At 43.8% G+C, this 26,271-nt stretch overlaps 1 protein-coding gene across 1 annotated transcript; it reads right to left on the reverse strand.

Moving 5' to 3' along the window:
• Positions 1-15,404: 15,404 nt before the first annotated feature.
• On the reverse strand, positions 15,405-25,226 carry LOC146575186 (growth/differentiation factor 5-like). The gene is made up of 2 exons (XM_085275417.1): positions 24,430-25,226; positions 15,405-18,328 (listed from the first exon to the last, which is right to left on the reverse strand). Exons 1-2 carry the CDS (start codon positions 24,911-24,913, stop codon positions 17,379-17,381), a joined length of 1,434 nt encoding a protein of 477 aa, XP_085131543.1. The 5' UTR covers positions 24,914-25,226; the 3' UTR covers positions 15,405-17,378.
• Positions 25,227-26,271: the final 1,045 nt, after the last annotated feature.

A 26,271-nucleotide genomic window follows, 5' to 3' on the forward strand; every position in this document is an offset into this window, starting at 1 on the left:
ATCTGGTATTTGCTGCAAAAGTACAGCTTATAAATGCCACTTCCTAATCAAGTGAGTGCACCTCATAGTCATCTGTGGTCATTTATGGCTCCAAAAGCTACCATGGCGGCAGCCAAAATGCTAATGTTGAACCTTCAGATTGGAGAGTTTAGAAATCAGGGCATTGTACCTCATCTTTTACATTAAGTCTGTGGGTTTTTCCCCAAAACTGAACCCCAACAAAAGTTTTTAGCACAAGCTGCTGGAAGTTGTAGCTGTCTGTACGTTCTTGGACAGATTTCAAACATGAACTGCAAACAGCCAGTTCAAAACACTTTTAATTTGGCCAACCGGGAAGCCAACTGGCCTCATCGTGTTTCATTGTTTGTATATTCTGACTCATATTCAAAGCCTTGAACACATTGTGACACATTTAAGTAAATTAATTAAAAGAGGCGAAGGGTAATATGAGCCCAAACTCAAGGACAGCTGCATGAAATAAATCCTACTCTGGATCTCGGCACGTCACACTGAACGTAGATAAGAATTCAGTATTCTGTGCACATCTTTAGTAGGCGAGGTGTGCGTGTACATGTTTAGACATCTTTGTGAGGACATGGCATGCCACCATACGAACAAAATGCCCGTCCTGAGTTTGAAGGCATTTCTGAGGCTCAAAATATGGTTTTGGTGTCAGGGTTACGGTTAGGTTATGGTTAGGGTAAGCAGCGACGGAAAGAATTATGTCAATTAGATGTCCTTACTTAGATATGAAAACGAGAGTGTGTGTGTGTGTGTGTGTCCTGTTTCTGCAGGTGCTGGCCACATTGAGAAGAAGAAGACAAAGAAGGGAAGAAGTCGAGGTGACAGGTACTTGGCAGCTCACGAGCACGGTAATGCTGCGTAAATAGCCCCCCTCTCCCACACACATGGACACACTTACAAAAGCCAGACGATGCAGAGAGACACGCACACACACATACCGATGAAAGCATGTCCATGAAGTTAAATACATAAAAACATAAGAAAAACAAACACATTTAGGCATCGGTGAAAAAGACTTGCGATACACGTCCATCACTGGTCTGCACAATGAGCCGACTCGAACCAGTTCCCGTGTAGCGGCTAATTTGAGCTTAGCTTATGTCTTTTTGCGGTCTTTAATGTGGCTCAATGGGTCATGCTGACCTTCCTCCGCCCACCCTCGCTGTAGAGATCAGTGAATGTGTAGTCATGATGTTAAAAAATGTTTACGTGAAGATTTTAAACTTTTGTTTTCATTCTGACTGAAGAGAAATTAGTCACCCAGAACAGATACTTGCTGGCATTTTTATGCTCCAGCTGCTGTTTGTGAGTCTCATAAAACACAATTCAGAGGATGGTGAGTGTCCACAGTGGAGGCTGGGAAGGGATTCATGTTTTTGGGGATGCTGTTCGTGAGTGAGGGGAGACTGGCAGATGTTGGCTGTGCTAAGGAGAGAGCTGAGTGTGAGGATAACCTCTAGATTCACCCTGACCTGTGACTACAAGCTGTGGGTAAAGACCAACTCATTAAGACTGAGCACATGAGCGGCACACGAGTTTGAGTGAGTGGATAAAATGTTACTAAAATCATTGAACTTCCTAATTCTGATAGACTTCCTGTACACACACGCTGCTGATTTACATTATAGGGACGATAGGTCCCCACAGAATGGTGAATAAACAGATTTGGGTCCCCATGCAAGTACACACACACACACACACACACACACACACACACACACACACACACAGGAAATGTAAATTACCCTTCACAGTTGCACTCCCCATCATGTAACACACACTTTATCTCTTAAGCATTTTGTCCGACACTCCCATGGTTTCCAACACACACTCACACACACACTCACACACACACACACACAGAGCGGTGGTTCAACATGCAAATAGGAGGAAACAGACAAATTATGTGTCTGTGCTGGAATGCCTTAATGGAGACGACTGTCTGCCAAACACTGCGACTGCAGACGGTTAAAGAATTCGTACCTCTCGTGTTTTCTCTCTGCCGTCCTACTCGGGGAGTGGAGGGACAGGAGGGGGTCAAAATTCTAACTTTGTGAATGAAAATGTGTGCGTGTTAGTTTGTGTTGCTTTTTCCCCCCTCTACATTTGCTGACTATGATAAACAGATCGCTCAGCCGTGGAGTAGCAGAGTGTCACGGTGCCATAATCAATTATCTGTAACGTTTCCCTATAAATAAATGTCCACTTTACAGCTCCCTGTTTCCGAATCGAACGGTGATTTATGGCAACACTGAATGATTAACAAGTTGTGTTTGGGAAGTGCAGAAACACCACAGCAGGAAGAACCTGGCACTAAAGGTGTCACCAAGAAAATACTGAAGGGATGGTTAGTTTTTACCTCTGTGCCATGGAAATATACAGTCCGGACCGCAGGTATTTGGACAGCAGCACATACTTCCGATTTAGAGTCTGTTCTCCAGCACATTTAAACAAAAGGACAAAAACAGCTGATGCTGCATTAAAGAACCAGGTTTCAGCTCTATGTGTAGGAGGTAGGGGTTTACCCCCCCCACACACACACACATATATGCAGGTCCGTGTACATCTATGGAGGCAGCGGGCTGCACATAATCAAAGTTCGTCACAACTCGACGATTTCAAGTAGTTTGGCTTGTTACAGATACCATTTCCATCGGAGAGATCATTTATCGAGATGGAGAAATGCGTTCTTCTGTTTGGTGATCAGACCCTGATGACTGAATCCTAGCTGGGACAGGATTTAAGTCAGGACGCCCTGCATGAAGATGGAGGCATGGATGAAGCGCTGAGTGACTGGATGAGGCGGAGATGTGAAAGAGGTGAATAAGACTCTGTAAAGGAGAATGATGCAACTGTCAGACTGACAGTGATGCAAAGAACAGACTAGCAGCTGAACACCCAGGAAAGCAGGCAGATGAGTCATGGCAGGTGTTCCTTACTGAACTTACACATGCGCTTCATACCTGTATGTATGGTATGGGAGCCTTAATTAAGCTTCAATGCCAATTGCTGAGCTTTTGTGCATAGTAAGCTTAGTATTTCTACGATTTTTTTAATTTGTTTTTAATTTTTACTTAATTTACAGTAAACTGTAGAAAAAAGCACAAATGTTACTAGAGATCAAAACAAAAAGGTTGAAACAAATATAAGTAAAGTGAAAATGTTACAACCAAAGACAGAACTGTGAACGTCCTGGGTCGACGACTCAGTGTTTGTGTGTTTGGGTTTAGTTATACCTTCTGAATTATGGTTTTCTGTGTTGTATTATATGCACAGTTCCTGGTTTCTGTTCTGTTTCTGTTCTCCGTGTGTTTTAGTTTTCTGTCTCTATGTCGTCCCTGTGTTCCACGTCTAGTTACTTCTGTCTCTGTGCTTCATGTTCTGTTCTAGAGTCTGCCACGTCTCAGTGTCTTTGATAGTTTCAGAATCAGAATCAGAATCAGAATACTTTATTGATCCCTGGGGGAAATTATTTGCGTCCTATGTCAGTGTTCCTGCTTTGCTTCCTGTGTCTCGTTATGTCAGATTAGCCGCAGCTGTGCTTCCCTCCTGTTTTCCATTCCCTCGTCACTCCCTGGTGTATTTAGGTCCTGTGTTTCCCCTCTGTCTGTGGTTTTGTTGTATCCTCACAATGCTGTGTGTGTCCAGTTTAGTTTATTGTATTGTTGTCTTCTGAACACCCCACCCTTATAGTCAGTTTCATCATCTGTCCTCCAAGAACAGGAACCAGCACAGACATAATCTGTGAGACAGTTCACCAGTGTGGTGTGAAGGAAACAGCGCTGCTCACTTTATCCTTTGAATCATAGGTTAATAATAAACGGGCTTAAATTACCTGCTTGGATATTTTAAAACTACAGATTAACCATAGACTGTATATAAAAGATGACAGTAGCAAAGAGAAATTAGTGCTTTGGCTGCCATGTTGGTTTTTACGGAGACTGTACTTTGACTTTTTATCAGCTAATCCTACAAAGCCTGGTATGCAAGCAGGATCCATAATCTGTACAAATATACAGATACCTGCTAATTAATGCAAAATAACAGATAAATAAGACGCTACAATTTGTTTCTCCAAAGCTGGAGCACGGATTTGTTGAACAGTTGGACGGCGCAGCCACTCGACAGAGAATACCATCAAAAAATGTTCCAGAAAGTGCAGCTCAGACTTGACTTAGTGCCTGTAACCTGAGACGGCATCTTCTAACAAATCATACGAAGCTGGATGCTGACAGCCCTCAAAGTCCTTGGCAAAAAATAAACAGCAATTTGTCACTCATGATCAATAAAAATCAAGGCTTTACTTTTTCAACACCATAAGCACTGGAGGAGAAACTAATCCTGTCTGTCATCTAGTCATTACATGCAGGGATGCTGCCCGCTGACCTGCTTTTGTCATGCTAGTCATATGTCTCATCGGTCAGTCAGCGCTTAGTTTGGCTAACAAGCTAGTAACAGTTACCACTAATGAGCCGAGCTGCTCCACGGGGCCGATGTTGGTCTCCCTCTGAGCCGTTTGATTTTCTCCTTAATCTCAAACTGGATCCTGTTCAGTCTGAAATAAGCCTTGAAACTGATTGTTGCACCATTCTTTCTCAATCTTTATCTCGTGCACTCAAATTCTTCATTTTACTAGTTTCTCAATGCTTGTGTCAAGAACTGCTGCCAGTACGAGGACATGATTTCTTTCCATAAAACGGAGCAATGCGGAAGCGCTCGGAGATGGTTTTTCCACCCTAGCAACAAAAAGTGCCCGAGAGAAGAAATGCTCTGAAAATGAGGTCATGGGCTCTTCAGTGCAGAACACGGTATCTGTGGACTGCAGGTCCTAACACTAATCAGTGTGTGTGTGTGTGTGTGTGTGTGTGTGTGTGTGTTTTTGTTTTAAAGCAAGCTTCTGATAACTTTAGCACTCCACGGCGGGCCACATGCTAACGTCCAGAAACAAAGGGGTGATATTACAGTGGCTACGTCCATCCTTTATATACAGTCTGTGCTGTTTCTGCAGACAAAAGAAAAACATGTGGATATTTTAAAACTTAAATATTACCAGCTAAGGTGAATATGATCTCCGCTAAGTCAGGGATGACTAAATAACTGAGGCAGAAATTTAGTTAGTAAAATATTTTCCCCCTAAAATCAAAAGGTTTAAATTCTTATTTTTTTCACCAGAAAATTCAGTGAATAAGTGGAAAGCACAAAGTTAGAGTGATAGAGAAATTCAGTGGAAAGATACCCATAAAAAGTCACCGTTCATCCATTCTCTTCCAGTTCAGAGTTGCAGGAGGGCTGCAGCCTGCTGCAGAGGCGGGTTACACATCGTGGACGCGTCGCTGGCCTGTTGCAGGGCTAACACTAGACCGCATCAAATACCCAGAAACTGATAAAAACTCAAATCAAGATGTTGCTGCCATGGAAACACACCTCTTCCTCTTTAACACACTGCACAGCACGCTGCTCTTACACCCAGGTCAGAAATGAATAGACCCACTGTGTCTTAACATGAAACGCACGACTCAATCAAACGCTGTCCAGGCCGAGGGTTTGCCCTGAAAAGACGGCTATGTTTTCACAGCAGAACAGAAATAAGCTTTTCTTTTTTCTAGTCCTGGAGGAGGAAGAGGAGGAGGAGGAAGCGGGTGAAGCGGGTGAAGCAGCAGCACTAACTCATGATTAGAAGTTGGAGGTGAAATTGGACTGAAAATGTGCTCAGAGACTCTTCTGCCAAAGCTTGGAAAAATACCCCCCAATCTGCTCCACATTTAAACTGTAACCTGGTCTGTGTGCTTTACACACACACACACACACACACACACACACACACACACACACACACACACACACACACACACACACACACACACACACACACAATCAGAGCAAATGCATCTGTACGAGTTTATCACGATATGCAAATAAAAAACCACGTACACACCCACATGCATGCTGTGAAGGACATCCACAGCTGCAAACGTAGGTGCCACACACGGCCTGCCAGATAAAACAGCTCTGCTTTACTTTTTAGCAGCTATTGGCTCAGCCACATGATAAAATTCTTCCCAAACATGTGTCACGGAAAAAGCTCTTTTACTAAAATGTGCAACACGGGTCAGCCTCGCCCATCCAGATCTGATAGCAATAAAAACCTGGCACAGAGAGGTTTGGAAGGAGCGGGGCAGATATGGAGAGGTGGCAGTGTAGAAAGATGTGTCCGATTTTATTGCTCAGTACCTCATTGATGCAGGTAAAAGTCCCACTAAGGTAAAAGATCTGTTTTCAGGAGTGACCTGCAGAAGAGGCCAGAAGCCATTTTAACTATTAGAAAATGTGCACGCACGGCCAAATGCAACCTCCGGTAAATACAAATGAGAATTCGGATCTTACGCAGTAAAATATTGAAGACAAAACAATAAATTTTTGTGCAGCCTTGAGCTCAGTCACACTGAGAGAGAGCGAAGCATTTCTTACTTTGGTAAAAACTGTGCACCGCTGAATGAAATGTTGATGGCAGTTTTTAATCAGAAGGATTTAACATAGTCTGCCCTCCACAATCACATTCTTCTGCATGTGTATGAAGTTACATTCGATTGCTTTCATGAGGGACGGCCTCTAATCGAACATTTCTGCTTGGTTTTAGAAAAGTAGCAGAGACGTCAGATTACCAGTGTGGGGTCGACTCATTAAGCTGGTAACAGGAGCCAACATGAGTTTAAATAATGTCTCATTTTAATTTTCTCATGTTCAGGTCAGATTGGATGCTAAACTGACTCGCTGCTCCATGTTTTAAATTGTATTATTAAATGAATCCAGCCTGACTTCAGCCAACACAGCTGTTGTTTCTTCACATTCACTGTTGTGGTGCTTCCCCGAGACTGGGGGAACACGAGGCTCGAGTTAGCAGCTACTGAACTGTGAGTGAGGCGATCATGAAACGGTAAATAAAACCTTGGTGTGTGGTAACATTAAGCTTTTGTGTTATTAGGGAAGTTTCGCTTTAGAAATCAATCTAGAAAAGAAACCTGCGGCTCCTCTGTGATTGCATTGAAGTTTTTCACAACTTCAGCTGTTATGATGAAGAACTGGTGGCTCAGAGGTTGAGCGTTCAATGCCTTCAAAATCTGGGAACCACCTTCGATTGCACCAGTCACTTGGTTGGTGGCTGCCTCTTTCCAAAGAATCTTGGCCCGACTCAGACTGACTAGTGGAGGTTTGTGAATAACTGCTGTCTTCAAAGTGAACACAGATCAATTGCCAGTCTGAGTCAGTTTGCATTCAGACGCCTTTAATAAGTCTCCTTGCAATATTTGAGTCAACTCAACTGGTTGTATTCTGGTTATATTTCTATATAACAGCTAATGTCATTTTGCAGTTCACGACATCACCATTTGTGGCAGAGTTTCTGCTCTGGCTGGACTCTGAACGGCTGTGAATGTGTATTTCTGTGTATGCTGATGGATACAGATTAGCTGGTTTATCAGTTAACGGCTTTATTATCACAAACAGATCTAGTATTCTGCTGCACTTCATTCATTTAAATCAGATATAAAATTAAAAGACTCACACACTTCGGGGTTCAGTAGGCATCAATTAAATATAAAGTTTTAGCACAGCAGCTACCACAGAACGGTTTTTATTTAGCTGTGTAAATGTCTTAGTGTATTAAGATGTGACACCAGGGGGTCCTGAGCGTCATTATGTGACGAGTTGGAAGGGTTAGATTACTGCCAGACCTGGCAGACTCAAAATACAACTAAGAAGACAGAAACATTTAATGACTTAAAGAATGTGCAGAAGAGATGTACGTGAGGAGGAGGCAGGTGGAGAGTGAGCATGCAGACATGCTTCAGAGGAGGTGGAAGAGCTGGAGGATTAGCTAAAATGCTCTAGTGCTAACCTGAGCACTGCTACAAAAACAGCAGAGAGTGGGTGGACAAGCCAGACTTTATATACTTGCAGGTGAGTGTTTAGGTGATCATAATCAGGTGATCAGTCCCGCCTCCACCTGGCTTCAAAGCCCAGACAAACCCTGAAAGTGAGAACCGAGCACGGAGTGAGAACAGGACATTTGTTTCATGTATAAGAAAGAAAATCTAGGCAAATACAGAAATAGATCATAATTAGTGATTCATGACCAGTTATCAAAGATTTACTCCATGAAAATGATAAAGTTTGGAAACACTCTGAGGTAACTTACATTATGAATCGGCATAACATAAATAAACTATGTAACTAACAACTTCCTAACATGAAAAATTCAGAGTCTGCAAATGCAAAAAAATGCGATTTCGTTTTTTTTTAAATGTAGGACTCCATTGCAGGAGATCTGGACCACTAACCCTGAACGAGGTTGTGCGGGCCTGGATTTCTCTGTGGGAACATAAGAGCCTTCCGGGTGTGTGTGGTTCTCTCATGGGAAACGCACACACAAGCGCTTTTTGCAAGCATCATTGTTAAACAGTGTAATAGGGGCGACCATTAAAGTTGTGTTCGATGAAGTTAAGCCCTGTTAAACAAGCCTCCCTTTTCAGCGTTGACGATGGAGGGCATATGGTTCTGATTACATCCGAGCGGGGAAACACAATAGGCCTCTTCAGCCCGGCTCTTGATCCTGTTCGCTTGGATTCAGCCTGACACTTTGCCACAATTCCCGGCCACAAACAGCGACAAGGAAACCCGAAACCTGTAAACAGTCCGTGTTTCTGCTTTACTACACATTTCTGGGCCTGAGAAGGCAAACCGCGGAGTTCACTGCGACGTAATCTGATTATGGGCTCCGTGGAGGGAGGGGCTGACGTTGCTCGGGTCCAATAGGACAACGTCAAGGGTTACATGAAGAGTTCATATACAGTGTATGTCCAGTTACAGGAGTGCTTCTTCGTTAGGCACCTCTGATGGCATTACTTCATTATATCACACAGAGTTTCTGATGTCTTCCTGTTGGTGAAGATTGGTGAACCATTCGTGTTTGAAGCTGTTTACAATGCAGGAGTACAACAAAGTCCTCAGCCAAGTTCTTTTTAGTTACAGGAGGGTCGATGTTCAGAAATTCAGAAGACAAAATCATTTCTACACAAGTGAACAGCGACAGGAAATAGAATTAGACTTTTGAAGTGCTTTCCAGTAGCAGTGTGAGGAAATGTGGCCTGGAATTAACATGGACCTTGGGTGATCCAGTCACCTCTTCATAAGCAGGAAGCAGGAACGCACACATCATATTAAAATGTGACAACAGAGTAGTATTATGTTACGAGTGTGTCAAACATGGTGAGGAGGAAATGACCCGGCCCATGTTGTTTTTCCTTCTTCTAATTAATGGCAGATGAGGCAGTGCATTTGACTGCTGTTTTGAAGGTGAGCCTCCAAACGTACTCAGTCACTTGACCGTCCAGGTTGACCAACCTAAAGAAGGTCCTACTTTAGGGTCCGCTGACAATAAATGGGAACATGATTTACAGATTTATCATGTTTAATTCAGTAAGACTGAAACTAGTGATTCAGACCATACGCTGATCATCAGGGTGTTCACTACTGCTATTTTCTGTCACAAGTTAGCTAACAAACTAATGTTCAGTCCATGTTCTAAAAACCTTTCACTCTATCACTATACAGTGTCTATGATAGTTTTTGAGCATAGGGCTCCATGGTGCAAATTAGCCTTTATACATATAGTGTTTCATCTCAACTTTAACAGCAATACAACGACTTTGACCAATTTGGGCATCCTCCTCTCTGAACTTGGCTCCATCCTTTGAGTTTAATGGTTGTGCCCTCTGCCCTGTATGCATGGAAGACATGGAGCCCATCAAAAAAGATTTCCCAATGCCGCAACGTACTGCAACAACGTTCTGCAACAACGTTCTGCATCAACATACTGCAACATACTGCAACATACTGCATTAACATACTGCAACAATGCACTGCAACACCATACTACATCAACATACTTCAACAAAGTACTGCAACATACTGCATTAACATACCACAACAACGTACTGCAACAACGTACTGCAACAACATCAACAATGTACTGCAACACATTATTGCAAGGTACTTCAACAACATACTGCCACTACGTACTGCAACACTATACTGCGTCAACATACTTCAACAACGTACGGCAACAGCGTACTGCAATGCACTGCAACACCATATTGCATCAACATACTGCAACAACATACTGCATCAATGTACTGCAACAACATACTGCATTAACGTACCGCAACACTATACTGCATCAGTGCACTGCACCAACGCACTGCATCAACGGACTGCATCAACGTACTGCAACACTATACTGCACCAAATTGCATTAACATACTGCAACTATGCACTGCAACACCATCCTGCATCAACGTACCGTGACAACGTACTGCAACACCATACTGCATCAAAATACTTCAGTAACGTACTGCATCAATGCACTGCAAAAGTATGTTGCAGTACGTTGTTGAAATGTACCACAACGTACTGCATCAACATACTGCGTCAATGTACTGCATCAACGTACTGCAACAACGCATTGCAAAAACATAATGCAACAACATACTGCAACGTACCTCAACAACGTACTGCAACACTATACTGCACCAAATTGCATTAACATACTGCAACTATGCACTGCAACACCATCCTGCATCAACGTACCGTGACAACGTACTGCAACAACATGGCATACTAACGATTTTTAAGATCTCTTACTGGGACAAAGTACACACTTAAAAAAGTTATTAAAGCACTGCTGCCTTTGCACACAATGTTTCTGTGTATGAAATGTAATTTTTCCTTCATGTTTGTAAAATCATCTAGAAGCTGACGTTTCAGAGCTGCAGTATTTTCAGTGCTGTGTTTGGGAGTTTGCAGTGACTTTAAAGTCTCCCATTAATGCTTTTAATATTTTGTTTGATATTATTTTTTTCTCTTCTTCTTCTGTAGAAGAAGAAGCTCAGCAGGTCATCTTCCTCCATCACCCTGTTCCAGCATCCTCCTCTGTTACAGTAGCTCTCTTCGTGTCCTTCTTCACTACATCCACAAACCTCCTCTGAGGTATTCCTTCTTTCCTGGTAAGAAGGATAAACATCTTCATCATTCTTTGTCCAGCATATCCACCCTCCCTCCTCCGCGCATGTCTCAGTCTCTCCTCTCTGAACTGTCCCTCTGATGGACTAATTTATAATCCTGTCCATGCTGCTGACTCCCAGTGAACATCTGAACATCTCCAAACCATCACAGCAGCTCCCACTACCATCTTTAAACCTTCCCTTTCACTCTTGCTGCTCTCCTTCTGTCACAAATCACTTCTGACACTCGTCTCCACCCACTCCACCCTCCCTGTACTCTCTTCTTCTCCTCTCTTCTGAACCTAGCTTTGTCTCTTTCCCATATCTTCATAGAACGGCTCATCAGCGTTATCCCTCTGTAGTCACTACAGCTCTACACATCACCTTTGTTCTTGAAAATCAGCACCAGGCATCCTCTCCAAGATTGTGTTAAACAGTCTGGTGAAAAACCCCACTGGCCTCTCCTAGACATCTCCATACCTCCACAGGTAAGTCATCTGGACCAACCATAGATTCTCTTAAATCTGCCTCCTACTTAGTAATTCTCTGTTGATATACTTTTAGTTATGTTGAGAAATTCTTATCCCCCACTAAAGCTTAGAGACACTGAAAACTGTAGCATCAAACTGACGTATTTAAGGAATATATACACAACATCAAGCCAAGCATAAACGGGAACAAAGTGAAACGTACATCTGAAGATGTGAGTTACAGTAAATATACTTGCAGCTTCCAAGACATTGTGTTTCCTCTTAAACAATCCCACTCCAACACATACCGTGAAGTCAATTTCCTAATTATGCTTCATTTCCTGCCAAGCCAACACACTTTTCCATCGTCATAAATCATAGGAAATATCCGTCTCCATAAATCATACACAGAGATTTAAATCAGCTGTTTGTACAATCCAGTGCGTGTATCTCAGATGGGCTAATGTGTACAAAATGTGTGATAATTAAAGCCAGGCGGAGCTCTCTGTGGGGAATACCATTTCCCAATGTCTATCGAACAGCGCTGCGCTCGATACCTCCTTCAGCTGTTCACAGCTGAGCTTGCAGGGCTGCAGTAGCACAGATAAACCTCTCAGCTGATCCGTTAGCAGCTTGCTGTGGCAGCAGACTGAAGCCTGGTTTAAGATCACTTCACCGGTGACCTTTAACTGCCTAACAATTAAAAATGGCGCTGACAGGACCTGCGGTCTTCTCCTGAATAAAAGGTGTCAAGAAACGTTCTCCACATCGCTGAGCTTTCAGCAGCATCTCACTCTCTGTTTGCTGAGAGTGTCTGAGTTCCTGCACTGATCGCTCGTGCTCTTTCTCTTCATACATTTTTGTTGAGCTCAGTTCTGTTTCATGTTTTGCCTGCTGGAACACAAAAGCTTCACACATTTGGGACAAATAACATGTTTCTTGTTCTTATTATTCTTAAATGGATGCAAAGGTCAACAGGATCCTAGAGCAAGACAAACCAAAGATCAACCTACCTTAGCTCTGATGTCACTGCTGGGCACGCTGCCGTCTACGTGGGTGCAGCGGTGCGTGTAAATTAGGCATTTAGTTATCCCTTGTTCCTAAAATATCCACCTGTCCAACTGTTTCCAGTTCGGATGTGATACAGATACCTTGGCTTCTATCTGCAGACGTCGAGTTATTAGCAATTAGGCCGTAATCCTCACTGGGAATGCTGTGCTGTGTTAGACAACATCAGGCCTTACTTAAACATTGTTTTAATTATTTTAGGAAACTAAATCCAACACATAATTATGTGCAACAATATACGCTCACTGACTTTATTAGTAGAATAATAAATGAAAACAGAAGCTGTTTCAGGCACGAAGCGCCTCCAACCTGCTGTTGTTGCTGTTATCGCTTCTGCTTTAGTGGAAGCTGGAAAAACAAAGACTGGGACTGATTCATACCTGATCCAGCTTCACTCCGGACCAACATCCAGGTCAAACATCCCCATCTGTTACCTGTAAATGAATGATTTCAGGTCATTCCTATTTCCCCATATTTTCAGAGTGAATTGTCCTGATAAACATCCTTATAAATACGTTTGGAATCATGTATGATTTTCGTTCCACTTCTCACGTGTGCACCACTTTGTGTTGGTCTTTCACCTGGAATTCCAATTAAATCGATTCATGTTTGTGGCTGTAATGTGACAAAATGTGGAAAAGTTGAAGGAGGCCGAATACTTTTGCAAGCCGCTGTATAAGACCCATAAAGAGGGCCTCAACTTATTTATAAGGATGTTTATCAGGACAATTCACTCTGAAAATAACTTTTTCATATTTTGTCTTTGTCACAACAATTTCAGTGTTTAAAGTTAAACAGTTTAAGAGACAAAAACTTCATTTAGAAACATTAATATTAGCAGTATTGAGACAGATGTATGTAACATGAGTGGTATAAGTATTCTGTGAATCTACTCTCAAAAGTCCAGTTGTTGTTTTAAAAGAAAAGTTGCCGTTGCTTGGGTGGAGTTTTTTAGGTGGGTCTCTGGGTGGGAAAAAATAAACACAGTGAATATCTGTTATCTGCAAACACCATTTGTTACACGAAGCCAAAATTAGCCCTGTCAGGTCTGAGTGGACGGGTTCCTTCCCACATCTGAAAAGAATGAGCTGATTGTTAACCGGCACACAAATCAGACGCGCCATAAATCAAAGAACAAACTGAATTTTCATCAAGTCAAAGCTGCAGTAAACCAGAGGTATTATGCATTTCATAATAAGGAAAACCACTCGGGGCATGTGCATCAAACTCGAGGCCCATCTCTTATTACAGGTTCTCGGTACGTTTGGCCTGCTGTGAAGCATCCTGTGTACACACCAAACCAAACATCCATCCATTTTCTGCAGCCTATCCCGTCGTGGAGACAACAGTTTAACCAGACACCAGACTCCTTCTCCACAGCCACCTCCCACATCTCTTCTGTGGGAACATTGACGAGTTCCCGAGCTAGTCTAGACTTTGACTGAGTGTCCTGGGTGTGCCCCAAGCTTCCTGCTGCTAGGACATGCCCAAAACACCTCATACAGAGGCATCCAGAAAGCACCCCGGTCCTGGAGACTGGTTGTGGAACACGAGCTGTGCCCGGCAATAAAGCTTGGGCTGTTTTCCCACCTGAGAGCTGACGCTCCATGTCCCAGTAAGCAGCTCCAACAGTCTGGGAACGTTTTAGGTGACACCCATGAGACCTTAATGACTCACACGATGGTAGGCTGGATGACCTGTGCACCGCAGAGTCACATGTAGATTTCCTTTACACCTGTTAAGAATGATGAGAGACTAATTTATGCTTAATAGGCTGTGTAACATTCGTGATGAGTTCCAAAAACCTTGATTTGGCTCCATAAAGATAAAAATTGTTTGTTTTGGTCAACGATTGCTTAAAAATGTCTCCTTTGATTGATGTTAGATGAGTTGGAGCTCACAGACTTCCTGTTTAACTCTTGACATGTTGCTCATTTCCCCGTGCAGCTCAACACATGCTAAACAAGCACAGGTTCAGGAATATGGGATCATAGCATATATAAGATGAGTTATAAGATGTCCATTTGGATATCCCAAACGGGTAAAATTATAAATAAGGAAGCAGACGCGAAGCCAGACCTAATGTAAAGGCGGTTATTATCAAGACTCAGCAGCTGCTGCACCGTCGGAACAAGTGCTTTCTGGACTAAATGAGCTCCTGTTGGGGTTAAAACACAAACTGAACAGCCCTAATATTCTCAGGTTCCAGTCCCACTGAGCCTCTCTCTGCCTCCACCTCCTCAGTTCAGTATTTTGGGGATGGGGGTGGGGGTCATACCACTGGCATGCCTCAGCTTTGATTAAAGGAAATGCTTACATCAGTCCTTCTCCAAGAGAAACAAGCCATCCGCTCAGCACAGATGGTTTTATCCAATAGCTCGCAAGCTTCACGGGCAGGCAGGCAGACAGGTGTGCTCGCTGCTGACGGTAGGAGGCACACGCACACACGTTACTGCTGTTGCGTGCGTTCTGCAGCAACACCATAGATGCAGTCATCTCTACAGCTTCACACATTGTCAGGTTTTCCTCAGAGTCTGCGCTTTCTCGAGTAATCGGAGGAGGCAGAGAGAGATTATGAAACCACCAGACCAGGACGTGAACATGTTCAAGGCCCGTTATAAGGCACGTCTCCCTCAATGACTCTGAACAACAAAGAACTGATAGTTTCTAAAAGTCTGATTTAACAATTAGGAGAAGCTGAGAGTGATACTTTCTTTTCTACCGTTTATTGTGAGGAAATGAGAAAATCTACAATATTAAATATATTAAATAAATATATGACAGTATATGGTTATATGATATATTTTGAGCATGCACAACCAGAAGAAGAACCTGGGGCAGACACAGACTCCTGAGAGTCCCATTGGAAATGCTGGAGCAGAGTGAGGTCTGGGGATCTCTGCAAACTCTCTAGTATCCACAGCCCAGGCTCAGAGCAGCAGCTGAGGGTGGATGGACGGATGCTAAATGGACTGGTTCTTCATACCTCGCGCCTTATTCACAGCCATTCTTACAAGCGGTTTCTTCCATGCTTAGGTGCTTCCCATCACTCCGATGGATCCTTGGTTTAGGATATTTGGCATGCAGGCATCTATTCACCAACCTTCCAATCAGATGACCTTCTCTACCTCGTGAGCTGCAGGCACCCGGGATGGATAAATGCAGTGATGCATTTACAAGTGAGCTGACAGAGTTTCTTAAGCTTATCTGGATCTAGTTACTTGTAACTGTTGTGTTGTAAGTCTGCTCAGGCTGTTCGTTTGTTTTATGACTTACATAATAATAATTGGTCAAACTGGTTCTTCCTCAAGTGGCGATGAAACTCTTGAGGCTTTCTCCAAAACCAGTCAGTCCCCACAAACGCCAGTATGAACCCCCTCCAAGGTCATCAGCTGACCTTAACCCTGTGCAAACAGAGCTGTCTTTTTTAAACTGGTCTCCTGAGTTTTGACAGTTAGCACCTATGATAGCCCCTCTGGGGTTTAAAAAGATGCTGCTTTAAAGCAGAAACGAAGATGTTTACAGCGTGCTACAGAAATAATTTTGGTAACTGAAGTCCCTGAACTGGATCTTTGGACCAGTTTGTGCTGTTAGTCAGTTTTGGAGTAAGGTACATGTCGGAGTGATGCAATTATCTCTGTGGTTAGCCAGATCGTCTGAGACGTCTGTGCTCCAGTTTTATCTGATCTTATCTTATTTTATGGGGCTTAGTGCTAACTTACAGATATATGTACAATTTATTAATGCAGCTGATAATTCACAGCCAGCTCCGGCTCCAGAGGAAAAATGCTGACACTGAGATTTCAAAACGTGGAGTTCACAGCCCAGTGGGTTACATCACAGAGGCTTCGACCATCTTTTATATGTAGTCACCCAGATGATGAATTCAGCGCCTGCAAATCTACTTGCAGAGTCTATAATAAAGAGATGGAGCTGGAAATGAGCAGAACAGGTCCCCTTTAATAGGCACAAAGTTAAAAAACCTAACTCCTGGTAATTTTAACTAGACCTTTGCAACAGTTTATCAAGCCAGCCAAGTAAAACACTCATGTTCCACATCAAACAGTCATTTCTGGGTTAAATTGTAAATTTGGCAGCTGTAAATCTCACAAATTCCTCCGATAGTTTAGTCTGCAGATCCTCGAGGGGGTGGGGGGCAGAGGTTTTCACTGATAGGAGTTTGGAGCTCAGTCAATTAGACATTTTTTTATTGAACACGAGTTTATGCAGCTTTCCCAAATTTGGAGCAGGTCAGATGAGCACTTCATCCCTGGCTCGTATTTATACATCAGAAATTCTTGACATGCTTTACAAAAAGGTCTTGGATAAGGCATACAAATGACTTCATCAGATAAGTGCTGGAAAAGAGCATTTTTAAGTATAACACTTCATTTTTCCAAGGCATTTTAAACTCTTTACAACAATCAGCAACTTGATACAAATCTAAGAAGAAGGAAAAAGTCCGTACGAAACAGTCCAAACGAGTCTTTCTTCATCGGGTCGTGTTTCCATTATTTGGATTGTATTGGATGCATATTGCTCATCACTACCAACATCAACATTACACAGTGAGTGGGCGTTTCAGAGCATCACCTCCGTGAGTTTATCTTCATCTGTTTAGTCTTAAATAGTCTCTGGTATGCATTCTTGTAAGCCCACTTGAGTGTGAGGAGTAATGTGCGTTGCATAGCAGTGAGCCTGAAATACCAACTCCAGTTTTAGCTTTGAATATAATATTGAAAAGTCTTTGCTGTGTCTGCTACCTGCACCCGCACGACTCCACCACCATGTCCTCGTATTGCTTGTAGACGACGTTATTGGCCGAGTCGATGTAGAGGATGCTGATCGGGCTGAGCCGTGTCGGGACGCAGCAAGTGGGCGGCGTTGACTCCGGGTCCATGGAGTTAATCAGGGTTTGTATGATAGCGTGGTTGGTCGGCTCCAGGTGTGAGCGGATGGGAAAATCGCAGGCGCCGTCGCAGTGATAGGCGTCGTACTCCAGCGGCGCGATGATCCAGTCGTCCCAGCCCATCTCCTTGAAGTTGACGTGGAGCCGTCTCCGGTGGCAGCGCAGCCTGGCCTTCACTGTCTGGTGCTGGGATATGGACTGTGGCAGGGACTGCTGCACGGGTTTTTTGACTCCCCTCGCAGCAGGTGCCCGTCTCATCCGTCGCTGGGTGAACAGGTACTCGTAGACTGTTTTGTTGTCGTGGCCGGACCGCGCTTTGATCTCTTTGTAAAAAAGGTCACGCTTCTTGCTTTTCCCAAATGCTAAGAAGAAGGCTTTTTCCTTGTTGGTCCTGCCGTGTCGAGCGAATCCCAGAGCGCGAAGGTCCATGGGGCGACCGCCTCCGTGCTCCAGCGCTTCCAGTTCAAAGCACAGCTCCTGGGAATGCTGGCCTTTCTGGGTTTTGAAGCCCCTGAACACCTTCCAAACGTCAAACACTTCCCATGTGCTGCTGAACAGATCCTCTACGGCCTTCATCTGGACAAGAACGGCCTTTTGTTTGCCTGAAGCGCAGGTGTGCAGCCTTAGGAGCGGTGACGGGACTCCTCCTCCTTCTCCTCCTCTGTAGCCTATCAAGACTCTGCGAGGGTCAGGCAGGCGCTTCCTCAGGATGTGTAGCTCAGCCCCCAGGAGCCCATCCCGTTCCAGAGAGCTGATGTTGAAAAGATACCTCTGCCGTCGCAGCTGGGGCCCACGTTCATCTGTGATTAGAAACGGAAGCGCAGGTAAATATTCACCGACAGGCAAAAAGAAAAATAGTGTAACAAACTTTTCTAACACAACACAGCAAGTAAGGACTGTTGAGTAAATGAATGAATCTGTAATGTGAGCCCCAGAGAGCCATCAGCTGATGGCCACCCGTCAGGTCATAAAGGATGGACTCCTGCATATAGGTCATGAAATACACTGACAGGTCCATACACTTCCATAACTGACTCTTTCTTTCTTTTTTAACTAAATCTTTTACGAGATCTCCCTACTTGAAATCTTCATTGAACCCATTTTAATAATCCAGATATTGTCTGATCTCAGATTTTGAAATATAAAGAAATACTGTACTTTCCTTCAGTGCTGCTCCCCATCACAGACTATAGACTTTTATTCATGACCCTTTTTATCATCACAATCTTGGTATTGAGCTGTGGGTCTGACTGTGAAACCAAGTGATGCTGAAGACTCACTGGACAAGGATTTGTGATTGGCATGTATTTAGCCGAGCTGGAGCCTAACCTGGATAAACATCCTTTCTCTTAGAATGACCATAATGTAGAAAATAAGTGTGCTCTTCTGCTTTGGCTCTGCTGTTATTCTTTTATACTGTTGACATTTTCCCTCCAGGTAAAAATGGACCTAATAGTTTTTCTGGATCTTGTCTGTTTTATAAAAACATTACTATTGTTTAGATTTTTATTACCCTTTAAAAAAGGAAAGAACAGCATTCTTGACTTTATTTTGGGATTTCTTTTATTTTTGAAGACATCTCAGACTAAAACATCGTAATAGCTGCCAAGAGCGAAAATGTGAAGTGAACTACAGTTCCTCAAATATCCATTGATTCAAAGGTTTATCAATAACATCAAATGGTAAAATGTCCAACTTAACAACAAATATTTTTATATCCTGTTACAATTCAATTGGTTTTGGTTTCCATTTGCTTCCACTTATCCTTTTCAGGGTCGCGGGGGCGCTGGAGCCTATCCCAGCTGTCACCCTGGACAGGTCGCCAGTCTGTCACAGGGCTAACACACAGAGACTGACAACCATTCGCACTCACAAGTCAGACTCTTGCTTCTTTTTGTTCAACGGGCCAGTGTTTGAAATCTTGGTGTAATATTTATTTTATTCTGGGCTTCAACTTGCTCTCATTCCTGTTTCTTTCATTTCAGACACATTTCTAAATTGCAACATATGGTTTCCTCTGCTGACCTGGAAAAACACATTCCTGCATTTGTGTCATCGTGTTTAGATTAATCCCCGTTTACTATCTTGGGCAAAGCATCTCTTTGCAGTACGAAATGGCTCCAAATAGATTTTAGGATTGGTTTTACAATGTTTGTATTAGCATTTAGCACTAAACAGCTAGGCATATGTAGCTTCTTACAAAATACACCATCTTTGTTCACAGGCTCTCTGAAACAACCTAACCAATAGATTTTACATATTTAATGATGTTACTCAGACTGTATGGATGTAATGTAGCAATACAGACACCTGTTAATTAGTGCTATAGATGCAGTTTGCTAACAAAGGGCTACCAACAGCTGGCAACTGAGCTCTCTACCTTCTGGTCCAAATATGGTAACTCGTTGCTTTAAATAAATAAATCAATAAAAACATGGTGGTAGCAAAAATGTAAATGTTGAAGCTTCAAACCACAGATGCAAAAACTGGTGAATGAAGTCAGTTGCCATATCTACAATAAACTACTGCAGGCATTATGAAGGAAATCGACATAAATAATAAGAATGAGCATCCAAAGACTCGTGTTTAGAGTAACACTTTATGGTTTACTTTATATTAATTGTCCTGAAATTAAAGTAATGTCCTCACGGGTAAGTGAAAAGCTTTAAGTCCCCATAACATATGTAAAGCAAGTATACACACTCATGCTATGTGCACAGCATCAGAAAGCATGAACTGAATGGTGTAGATGGTTTTCTGTTGTTGTCAGTGAGGGAAACTGTAAACTTCCCTATCCAATGAAACCCAGCAGATACATGTGTTTTAAATTCTCTGTGAGGATCCAGGTCGGCTAATATATTCCCATGATCTGAGCCTAATTTATCCCTGATCAACCCTGAACCCTGAAACGAATTCTGAACCTTCAAACAGACCTCTGAACTACTGTCCTCATGTTCCACACATGTCCTCACTTCAAAGGTCAGAGAAATCACTCCGGTCCTCGCAAAGTTAGCTGTGCATATGCACATAAACTGCTTACATGTTCTCACAGCACCCCCTCCTGCTGTCCAGGACTTTATCATGCATTGAAAAGTACATTAGAACCAGGCCGGGAGACCGCAACGCTCTGTAAACAGGCCTGTTATTGTGGACCTGCAGCTATTCACAGCAGACAGACAGCAAACACACACACACACTCCTCTTTGGACAGTCTGATTAAAGCTGAGAGGAATTTGGTTTCACAAACTCTCACGCACTTGTAAATCAGCGAGGATAAATAATGTTGGAGGGATGCAGAGCTCTCAGGTGTGGTCTTTATCACTTCAGAACGCTCAGAAAATCAGTCTTTCAGGAGCGGCTTGGAACAGATTATTGTGTATGTAAATGCAGAACACACAAGATTAAATGTTTGGCTTCTTAACTCTGACTTCATCCCTCTACTAACAGCTTTCAGGATGTCCAGTGGGGGCGGGGCTTTAAAATAGCTGACAGAAGGGCAGCGAGCAGCAGCAGAGCTCTCAGGTGAGATGTCTGGCTTTGGCCCTTTGTCATCCAGTGAAAACTTATTTATATTACAGGGCTCACTGTGCCAAAACAAGACTATCCAAAATTTACAAGATCAAACCAACCTCCTGAAACCAAACATCTCTGCTTTGCTTCTGAAAGGAGCTTTTTCAAACTCATTTATTTATAACTCAGTAAAATTATAACTGACCAAAATTAAATAAGATTTACATTTCTTTTTGTCACATGAGCAGATATATCGAGGGCATCAAACACGTGGTCCAGGGGCCAAAACTGGTCCAGGAAAGGGTCAGAGTTGGCCGACTGGATGAGTTTATTAAAGCGTGTAAAGTACAGCGTTGTTATGGGTTACTGTTCATGGAGTAGTTTTACTCAGGAGTTAAAAGTTAATGGACAGTTTTATTAAGTGCTGTTATTAAGGGCTTTTAGCCTTTATCTAAGCAGGTGAGTGGAGAGTGGACAGGAACGCAGGGACAGAGCGCAGGGGAAGAGATGCAGCAAATAACCAAAACACCAAGATTTAGTCAAGAAAGACTCTAAAATTCAAATGTTTTGTGATCTATAAATTGAAAACTCAACATTTCAGGCTGATCACCACTCCTAAAATTATGAAAGTAATATAACTACAAAAAAACCTACTTTTGTCTGGAAAATGGCGCTCACTTGCACACATGGCTTCAGCTTTTTGAACATGCTGGCCCAGGTGAAGAAGATTTCTCACTCTGGGGGAAAATGACCAAATCACTCCTAATCCCAGGCGGGTCACCAGAGCTGAGACAGAGAGATGGACTATTTAACTATTTGCACCAACTAACCTAACCCCACTAACTACACTTTGGGTGGTGGGAGGAAGCCAGAGTGAACTCACAGAGACACAGTGACAACATGCAAACGTCACACAGAAAGGCCCGATGGTGGAGTCGAAACCAGGTGTTCCTACCGAACTTTTAGTCGACTAATCAGGGTTTTAGCTGCTGTGCTTCACACACAGCATCATTGGAGGCCCCAGAGCAACGCCTTGCTCTAGGGCCCCTCAGGAGGTAGGTTCAGCCTTGCATGTGGCAGGAAGAAAGAAAGAAGGAGCGGCAGCAGTAACGGAGGAATAAAGGCAGAAAAAAGGAAGCGAGTAAGAGTGAATGAAAGGATAGAAGGTAAATAACGAGCGTCGGGGTGATCAGTTCCTCGTCTCAGCATGTGGACGAAGTCAGCAGCGAGTCGCTGAACAAATAAAGGCCACATTAAAAGTACATTAAGTGGTGGAAATGTAAACCTTCAGCAGCAGCAGGAACATGAAACTGCGCTCATTTAAAGACGCTTCTAAAACTGTTTTACATCGTAAAGACAACATGACACGGAGGGCTGTGAGCACTGTTTATTTACCCTCACGAGGCCGTATATATCACTGAGAGCCGACCAGATGTTAGAAACACACGGCAGCACACACACACGGACTCACAACTGCAAAGGAATAAATATACATAAATATGTCCATACATGTGCACAGACATGTTCCAGACGTTAAAACTGCTGAAAGTTTGACAGCAAACACAAATTATTCCTCTGCTACACTACCTGCTGTTACCAGACTAATTAGTTATTGGTCATTAGAAAAATGCTTATTAGAATGCATTTCTAATTTCATACATGGAAACTCACTCCCTTGGTCCCCACTGTTTGGTTTTCTCCCACCAAAGTACCAGATATAGACAAACATAGCTGCCATCACAGCTTGTAACCCCCTCCTGGCTGGTTACAATAAAGCCCATAAGCCCCGCCCACCGTACGCTTGCAGAGGTGACCCGAGCCAAACTGAAGCCAATCTGAGAGAGCCATTCCACTTCCTGTCAATCTCAAACTGGCTGAAATTCAAGTGTGCAGCGGAGGGTGCCCGTGAGAAAGTCCTCAATAAACAGGAGTGAAAGGAGCTAAATAATTATTTCCAGCTGTTTGTAGAAAAAAAAGCCCAAGTTTTATTTTAGTTTTCACAAATCCAGCATCGATGATGTATGCGGCCTAAATTAAATCTACACTGGTGTCCTTTAGGGTTTTTTACACTGCAATTTTACAGCTGAAAATGAAACATATCTATTGGCTCAGCCGGTTCTGTCAGAAAAATCCCAGAAGTGCACCCTCCATGAACCTGGAAGTCCAGAGAGTGGGATCTTTTTTTTAAAAAAAAGGTGTATGTGTAAAGATTAAAAGCTGTAATCTGGTTTGATGAAAGTAGTTGTGATACACCTGCAGGCCTCTGTTTATAACTGAAAATCAAACACTTTCACATTTCTGTGTTCAAATGCAGTTTAAAACCTTCCAAAATTAAATGAAGGCATCATCTCTGTTTCTGCTAGAGATCAACTTCCTTCAAATTCAAGCCAAGCTGTCTTTTTCTTGTAATACCAGTTTGCACCACAAGGTGGTTTAATGAGTCAGTGTCAGCTTTTACATAAACATACATACATAAAGGAAGACTGAAAGAAAAATAGAATAGTGCTTCTGATTGGCTACGCCTCTCAAAAAACAGATTAAACAGCAGGTGGGTGTGGCTTCTGTGATGGGAGGACCATATAAGGATATCTAATCTTACTGACATCACACAGATCCAAATCTAGAAAAAAAATATCTAAAACTGAGAGTTCAGAGTAGCCTTAGCTTTTGGATGACTGACCTCAGTATTTAAAACATCACATGACTGCGTACTGCTGGAAGAGGAGAAAAACTAAAAGGAGAAAATTACGTCCACTTGAACTTCTCGGCTAAATCACATCCTCTGTTAGCTCTGGATGGAGCTTTTTCTTTAAGCTAAGCTAATTGGCTGTCAGAAAGGGAATCTGACGCCCAGTTTGTTGAACGCTCCTTCTCATCATACTCCACTCACTGCTGACCTCCTGATTTTAACGCCACAATCCTCAGCCTGTGCCCTCAGCACCACCCTCATCTGGTGCCCCCCACACTGGTCTCCAGTCCCTTAAAGCAGCTCTCATTCTGTGGCACCTGAAGTTCCAGTGACATCCTTTTTATACTCCCCATTTTTTAATTGTTAATGAATTGTGGATGTGAGGTCTGGACTTGTTGTGGATTCTAAAGTGAGACTTTAAAAGCAGCTAACAGCCACTCTGCTCATCCTCTGGCTCCTCAGATCTCCTCTAACCTCCTGCTCCAGCTGCTTTTTTAATCCCCCAGAGTACCAGGGGCACAAACGCATCATGAAGTAGCTGTCCTGCTGCCCCCACAGCGTGGACCCCCACCCACCCATCACAGCTCAGCTGGGTGTGTGTCTGCCACCATCCCTGCACTAACAGCGTGTCACTGTGTTTCTTTCATGGGACTGAAAAGTGACGTGGGAGCACGCAGAGAGGCTCGTGGGTGATGCGGTTACCTTGCCCTTTATCCACGAAGCTCGTGATGGTGTTGGCCAGGCCGGCCTCGTGCAGCGCGCTGCCGTTGACGTCACCGCTGGAGAGAGACCAGTACAGCGCGAGCATGTAGTCGTGCGGCGTCACGAGCGGCTGTTTGTGGCTCGCGGCCCCCCGCTGCGCCGCCGGAGCCGGCGCACTATGGGCTCTCTGCGGGGACGCGGTGCGCGCGGCCGCAACTTTTCCCAAACTTCTCCCCGATGAACCTCCACCTCCTCCACCCGCTCGTGCATGTGCGTTAATGGCAACGGGAGCGTGCGCCTTATCGTGCGCATCCCCGCCGAGGAGCCGGGAGCGCACGGGATCCGTGCGCCCTGAGCTGGTCGCCCTGGTCGCCTCTCCTCTGATTACCGGCGGACCTGCGCGGACACGCGCCGTGGGGCCGGGATGCAGGTGAACCAGGGTCCAGCAGCTGAGCAGCAGAGACAGACGCGTCACAGCTTTCATCCTAAAGCGCGTTCGCCTCCCGCCAGGCTGTCATCGTAGCGAAGTGCAGTGAGATCACAAGGAAGCTGAAGTGGCAAAGAGCAGTAAATCCGAGTGGGTCATCCTCACGAGAAATGCACAAAAGCTGCTGCCCCCGCCTGAAACTCGCCAGAGACACGTGCCAGGCGGTGAAAGCAGAGACTGTAACGGACGTCTACAAGCAGAAGAAACAAATCCCGCACAGCTTTATTGTCCCACGCGTCATGTGTGAGGAGCATAGTGCTGGAGAGATGTACCCGGCACAGCAGAACGCAAAGCCCGGGCTGAGAGGCGCATAAACACTCCGCGGAACTGTTGGAAGTCTTGTAAGAAACTTCTTTAAATCCCCCTTTTTTTCTCTCAGAGGGAAGAATGGCGTAATGCCGCAGCCCTCCCTCCCTCTCTCTCCCTCTCTCTCTCCAGAGTTTGAACTCCGTCCAGTGAAAATATTTCACTCACACACCAACCTGCAGGTGCTCGAAGAACTCCTCCAGCGAACCTGAGCGCAGGAATTGGAAACGGAATTCCAGAAAACTGGTTTAATTACCGCGTGATGTCATGCTGCCCAAACTCATTTAACAGCGATATTTCTCCTCAAATCTTCCTCCCTCTTTTCCACCAATGACTCACTGAAGCTGCAACACGGAAAGGACCCCCCCCCCCCCCCCCCCCCACGCACACACACACAGGAGGGTAATGAAAAAGTTCACATCACTGAAAAGAGCCAGAAAGCGCAGAAATAAAAATCTCCACTCATCGGTTTGATCTGTGTTGTGTTTCTCAGCAGTACAGATTATGACACTTTTCTGTTTTGTGTCTCTTTGTTCTCATTAACAGATATTTTTATCGCTCAGCAGCATCTCTGGATGATTCTTTGCTTCACAGTTTTTATAAAGGTAAAAAAAATCCAACCTTCTAAACTGAAATCTGTGACATCATTGTTGGTACATCCACCTTTCACGTTTTCAGTCGTCAGCACTGTGAGCTGCCATCCTGTCCCACTGCATACTCAGGTATCGATGCAAAACACGAAACACTTGCTTCTCATAAACCTGCTTTAAAAAGCCTTTATTCTGTCTTCCAGCAGCCACAGTCACTACTTTCACCTGTCATCTGTCAGCATCTCACACTTGTTTAGAAGACATGAAAGAAGAGTGAGACACGGGATGAAGAACAATGACATCAAATTTATTTAAACTAACATGAACAAAAACCACCACCAGTGAGGCTGTGTGCTGGTGGAGTCATGTGGAAGAAGAGCTTCAGAAGTCTGGTGACTCCACGGTCTGCTCCATCCACCATCACCCACTGCACTGTGGCAATAGACCACACAGACAAGA

This window comes from Mchenga conophoros, linkage group LG5 (assembly GCF_057382185.1).
Source record: "Mchenga conophoros isolate Kocher_MC1m ecotype Shallow Benthic linkage group LG5, M_conophoros_male_GT1.1, whole genome shotgun sequence".
Classification (NCBI taxonomy): Eukaryota; Metazoa; Chordata; class Actinopteri; order Cichliformes; family Cichlidae; genus Mchenga; species Mchenga conophoros.